This window comes from Coregonus lavaretus (genome assembly GCF_964263955.1).
Source record: "Coregonus lavaretus genome assembly, chromosome: 3".
NCBI classification, from domain to species: Eukaryota; Metazoa; Chordata; class Actinopteri; order Salmoniformes; family Salmonidae; genus Coregonus; species Coregonus lavaretus.
The window spans coordinates 26,151,044-26,157,785 of NC_139990.1; the positions used below are offsets into that span (position 1 = coordinate 26,151,044).

Consider the following 6,742-nt stretch of genomic DNA (forward strand, 5'->3'; position numbering starts at 1 on the left):
ATGGACTTTGAGCAGGCTTTGCATCTGGGTAATTGTAGTTTTTAAACTCTGTCTATGAAACTTATGTCAGTCGATTCATCTGCAGCACCACTAGGTAGACACCTCTCACAGGTTGATACTTCTACTAATCAGAATAAGAATTGTGTGCAGGGGCGGTTGTTTGTGAACAACATTGCTATGACTGGTCCATTTGAATTCCTGCCTGTCTGTCCTTCTTCCAGGAGCTAAGGTGGCAGAGGAGGCCGTAGCGGCAGCAGAGAACAGGAACCAATGCCCCACAGGCTGGTTCCAACTTGGATCGCGCTGCTTCAAGTACATCGAGAATGCAAGGACATGGCCCCTAGCAGAGGTATCATGGTTACTCTCTACTGTGAATTAAAGGGAAAGTTTAATCGAAATCAGCTCGCTTATTTGGTTCGAGGTTACCCTTAAAGGTGATTTGCCCTTTTTTTTTTTGAGGCACTGCATGCGTCATGTAAAATACTGAATCTCCCCTTTAAGTTAGTTTTATTGGAATTTTCTTTAAGCGTGGAATATTTATTGATATATTTATATTATGTAAGGCCTACTGTATATTGGAACCCACAGGACATTGGTTAAGACAGAGATCATCTAATATATCTAAGAGCATTTTTAAAGAGCATTAATTGCGATGGACAATATTTGATTGTGAGAGTCCAGAAGATAAGTTATCACAGACTGGACTACTGACTAATACTTACATTATGAAATGTCTTTGTCCCTGTCTACCTCTCACTGTAGCGCCACTATGTGTCCCTTGGAGCAAACCTGGTGTCTGTGCACAGCTCTGCGGAGGATCAGTTTCTACAGGTTGTGGTGGGGTGCAAGGCTGGCGGTTTCTCTCCTACCTGGATTGGAGGATTTTATGCTGTTCAGGTGGAGTATACTCACAGATCAACAGTATCTTTGGTATACTCATCAATATCTCAAGGGTCACTGGTAAAGTCAGATCTAGGTTTGGAAGATCTTATAGATGTGCTAAAAAAACAACAACAACACTGCAGTATCCACTGGCACACTATTATAATAATAATAATAATAATAGTAATATGGGATTGCTTTGATACTGAGACCTCACTTCTTCACCACAGGACAGGCTATGGTTTTGGAGTGACGGCTCCAAATTTGATTACCAGAACTGGAAGAAAGGAGAGCCCAATAATAGCGGTGGCAGAGAGCCATGTATGGTGATGAACTGGGGAGGTACAGTAGGCCCACTATCATTCACTGATACATTCATCAAATTAAACTTTATTCATAGTACATTTAACAAATAAAACTGACACACACACCACACACCGCAAACACACTATTATATTGTTGTGTGAACATCTGAGATTATTTGAGAGGTAATTTCTGTTCTGTTTCCTTTTAAAATGAATACTGCTGGAACGATATAAACTGTGGAAACAGCTTTCCCTCTGTGTGCTCCAAAATAATCTGTGAAATCCAGAGAAACTGAAACCATAAATGCTACTCCATAGTGTCAGCATCCAACTGAACACTTTTTATGGTAAAGTCAAATATTTAGTAAAGTTTATTTGTTGCTGTAAATTTGAGTTAGTTGTTGTTCATAAATGTTGAGTAATGGTTTTGTTGTTTATTATTGTCAATAAAACAGGTTGTACACATTATTTGTTTCCTCTAATGAGTCATTATTAAACATGAATGATACTGCCATAATTGTAAGAGGATTCTTAAAGGTACATTCTAATAATAATAATATGCCATTTAGCAGACGCTTTTATCCAAAGCGACTTACAGTCGTGCGTGCATACATTTTTGTGTATGGGTGGTCCCGGGGATCGAACCCACTGCCTTGGCGTTACAAGCGCCGTGCTCTACCAGCTGAGCTACAGAGGACCACACATTCTAGGATCTCAGAGTTTGTTCAATGGTCATTTAAATTCTTGATATTTATCCATTGATTCAATGTTATTATAGTAAACAAAAACTGAAACAAAAATAACAATTTAATTTGGATAAACAATTTAGTAAACTGAAATAAAATAATTAATAAAAACATTTTAACTTCATAAAAATATCCTGAAACTATTATCTTTGACTGCAAATTAAAATAAAAACCATCATAAATTGTTTAGTTTTAGTTTTTTCCCCTTTGGGCGAAAATCTAATTGGGTTTTCAAGCTTTTCTTTCTAATGGGGTTTTCCAGCTACTGAATCTGACGGGTAAATGCTGCCAGTAAATGGCAATGTTTCAAATAGGCCTAGCTTGTGCATCACTATCACTAGCTATCAGTAGCTAATAGGGATGAAATCCGAGGGCGAGCGCCGAGCGTGAGTGTGAACCATAGGTGTGAACAATGGCGGCAGCAAAAGGTACAGCCCTGTATGGTTGTTTTGAGTATGTTGCTGCAAAGGACAAAAGCAAATGTATTTAAAGTGTCAGAAGATGGCAGCGTGTGTGGAACAGAGATAAAAAGGAAAACCCAACCAACCTCAAAGTTCATCTGAACAGCGCCCACAAAGAATCATACAAACAATTTCAGGATATGTTTTTGTTTCAGTCGCCTCCATCTCCTCTAACTGAAGCTAATTGTAGAGATTTTCTTTCTATTGATAATGTAAAATTAACAGCCGTACAGAAAGACTCATGTGAAGGTACACAGGAAGTGGCACAGGTCCTAATCCAGGCACTTGTCATCTCCCGTCTGGATTACTGCAACTCGCTGTTGGCTGGGCTCCCTGCCTGTGCCATTAAACCCCTACAACTCATCCAGAATGCCGCAGCCCATCTGGTGTTCAACCTTCCCAAGTTCTCTTACGTCACCCCGCTCCTCCGCACACTCCACTGGCTTCCAGTTGAAGCTCGCATCTGCTACAAGACCATGGTGCTTGCCTACGGAGCTGTGAGGGGAACGGCACCTCCGTACCTTCAGGCTCTGATCAGTCCCTACACCCAAACGAGGGCATTGCGTTCATCCACTTCTGGCCTGCTGGCCCCCCTTTCAATGACACAGGTCAAACGTTTTCTGTAAGTCTTCACAAGGTTTTCACACACTGTTGCTGGTATTTTGGCCCATTCCTCCATGCAGATCTCCTCTAGAGCAGTGATGTTTTGGGGCTGTCGCTGGGCAACACGGACTTTCAACTCCCTCCAAAGATTTTCTATGGGGTTGAGATCTGGAGACTGGCTAGGCCACTCCAGGACCTCTAAATGCTTCTTACGAAGCCACTCCTTCGTTGCCCGGGCGGTGTGTTTGGGATAATTGTCATGCTGAAAGACCCAGCCACATTTCATCTTCAATGCCCTTGCTGATGGAAGGAGGTTTTCAAAATCTCACGATACATGACCCCATTCATTCTTTCCTTTACACGGATCAGTCGTCCTGGTCCCTTTGCAGAAAAACAGCCCCAAAGCATGATGTTTCCACCCCCATGCTTCACAGTAGGTATGGTGTTCTTTGGATGCAACTCAGCATTCTTTGTCCTCCAAACACGACGAGTTGAGTTTTTACCAAAAAGTTATATTTTGGTTTCATCTGACCATATGACATTCTCCCAATCCTCTTCTGGTTCATCCAAATGCACTCTAGCAAACTTCAGACGGGCCTGGACCTGTACTGGCTTAAGCAGGGGGACACGTCTGGCACTGCAGGATTTGAGTCCCTGGCGGCGTAGTGTGTTACTGATGGTAGGCTTTGTTACTTTGGTCCCAGCTCTCTGCAGGTCATTCACTAGGTCCCCCCGTGTGGTTCTGGGATTTTTGCTCACCGTTCTTGTGATCATTTTGACCCCACAGGGTGAGATCTTACGTGGAGCCCCAGATCGACGGAGATTATCAGTGGTCTTGTATGTCTTCCATTTCCTAATAATTGCTCCCAAAGTTGATTTCTTCAAACCAAGCTGCTTACCTATTGCAGATTCAGTCTTCCCAGCCTGGTGCGGGTCTACAATTTTGTTTCTGGTGTCCTTTGACAGCTCTTTGGTCTTGGCCATAGTGGAGTTTGGAGTGTGACTGTTTGAGGTTGTGGACAGGTGTCTTTTATACTGATAACAAGTTCAAACAGGTGCCATTAATACAGGTAATGAGTGGAGGACAGAGGAGCCTCTTAAAGAAGAAGTTACAGGTCTGTGAGAGCCAGAAATCTTGCTTGTTTGTAGGTGACCAAATACTTATTTTCCACCATAATTTCCAAATAAATTCATTAAAAATCCTACAATGTGATTTTCTGCATTTTTTTCCCTCAATTTGTCTGTCATAGTTGACGTGTACCTATGATGAAAATTACAGGCCTCTCTCATCTTTTTAAGTGGGAGAACTTGCACAATTGGTGGCTGACTAAATACTTTTTTCCCCCACTGTATGCATTGCATTTCTTATCCAAATGAGCGGTTGTTTCTAAATGTAACAATGATAAGTTGAATCTCTGTCTCTCCCTTTCACTCTCTTTCTATTGACCCCTCCTTCCCCTAACCAAGCAGTCATGCTATTGTTAGTCCAGTCCACTAGGGACCTGTTTTCATTGTATTATGTTAGTAATCAATAACCTATGCAGTGTGTGTGTGTGTGTGTGTGTGTTTGTATTCTGTGTTATTATTTAGTTAGTTAGTAAATAAATAATTAAGCCAATTTGTGTATTGCTGATTCATCAATATGGTTAGGGTTCTTGCAGGTTCAAGGATTATGCGACGTTCAGAATGAGACTGATGAGGTAATGATTGAATAAGTGACTGTTATTGATATATAACATATATATATCTTCTAAGAGTTTAATTTGGGAGATGGTAACTCGTTAATTGTTACATGATTAATTTAATCGAGTGACAATTAAACATAGTTAGTTGATTCTATACATAACAGTCATCACATTAATGCAAGTCACGTTACGACAATAGTTTGTAGTAGAGTAGTTTGTAATAATGTGTTGTGAAATGTAATGTTTTAATATATGTAATTGCCTTAATGTTGCTGGACACCAGGAAGAGTAGCTGCTGCCTTGGTATAATAAAATACAAAATACAAAAACAAGGCATAGCATGCATTGCTCAACCTCCATCCGATTTAGCATCCACTTTGAACGCATGGGACATACCATTGGAGAATATCCTACTCTTCGTAACTCACAATGGGGCGAACATAGTAAAGGCTATTGTAGAATACACAAGAGAATAACCGTGATCAACAACAACCAGAGCTGGCCATAGCTTTGAACGGTGCGGCAGAAATGTCTGAATCTGAGTCAGACACCGACGATTATTCTTTTAAGGCTAGGCACCACACCCTCATATTTTTTCCCTTAATCATATAACAATCAACTTTTACCAGTTGGATGTAGACACAAATATCATACTTTTTTGTATTACAATGTTTCTGAAATGTTTTCAAAAAATATGCATATTAGCATATCGCGCAAATCAATTTTTCTGGACACTGGATGAAGTCAGCCTATATTTTGGTTTAATTTTGTTAAGACACTCCAGGACCGGACTTGTCCAGAGGAGATTGTGGATAAATACTTTTTTTTCTATCTGGAAAATACTAAAAACATGCACGTAAAATGCATTTATTGTGCATTTTCCCCCCAAAAATTATCTAGAATAAAAAATGGACAACATATCAACAAATCCTTCTGGGCAAATCTGGAGAATGTCTCTAAGGATAACCAAACAAAGTGTGGTATGTAGTATGATAAACTAAATAACATTTACATGATACTTCAGGAGACAGCAGAGGGAGCATGCCCCCATCGACAGGACAGCAGTGGAGAAGGCGAAAAGCTTCAATTTCCTCGGCATACACATCACTGACAATCTGAAATGGTCCACACACACAGACAGAGTGGTGAAGAAGGTGCAACAGCGCCTCTTCAATGTCAGGAGGCTGAAGACATTTGGCTTGGCCCATAAGACCCTGACAAACTTTTACAGATGCACAATTGAGGTTTTCCTGTCGGCCTGTATCACCGCCTGGTACGGCAACTGCACCGCCCCCACCTCACCGGGGGCACACTGCCTGCCCTCCATGACACCTACAGCACCCGATGTCACAGGAAGGCCAAAAATATCATCAAGGACATCAACCACCTGAGCCACGGCCTGTTAACCCCGCTATCATCCAGAAGGCGAGGTCAGTACAGGTGCATCAAAGCTGGGACCGAGACACTGAAAAACAGCTTCTATCTCAAGGCCATCACTGTTAAATAGCCTTCACTAGCCAGCTACCACCCGGTTACTCAACCCTGCACCTTAGAGGCTGCTGCCCTATGTACATAGACATAGAATCACTGGTCACTTTAATAATGGAACACTAGTAATAATGTTTACATACTGTTTTACTCATTTCATATGTATATACTGTATTCTACTGTATTTTAGTCAATGCCACTCCGACATTGCTCGTCCTAATGTTCATATATTTCTTATTATTTTACATTTAGATTTGTGTGTATTGTTGTGAATTGTTAGATACTACTGCACTGTTGGAGCTAGGAACACAAGCATTTAGCTACACCCGCAACAACATCTGCTAAATATGTGTATGTGCCCAATAACATTTGACTTGACTTGATTTGATGTCAATAATTTTATAGGAATTTATATTTTAATTGGCCCCAACCCTGGATGCAAAACTATTCCAAATAACATTATCATGAACATGGCATTTGAACTTTGTTCAACAGGACACTAGTTCCATGGAACACCAATACTAGTTATCCATTTATTTTTTGGGATAAACCTTTATAGCTCACACGATAGG

General features: G+C 40.8%; 1 protein-coding gene across 1 annotated transcript; it reads left to right on the forward strand.

Annotated features, from left to right (window-relative positions):
* Positions 1-1,498, forward strand: LOC311106921 (ladderlectin-like; the record flags this gene model as incomplete). Its single annotated transcript, XM_084149313.1, has 5 exons — positions 1-28; positions 222-349; positions 763-897; positions 1,113-1,224; positions 1,398-1,498. The coding sequence occupies 5 exons, from the start codon at positions 1-3 to the stop codon at positions 1,481-1,483; spliced, it is 489 nt and encodes a 162-aa protein (XP_084005439.1). The 3' UTR covers positions 1,484-1,498.
* Between the last annotated feature and the right edge of the window lie 5,244 nt (positions 1,499-6,742).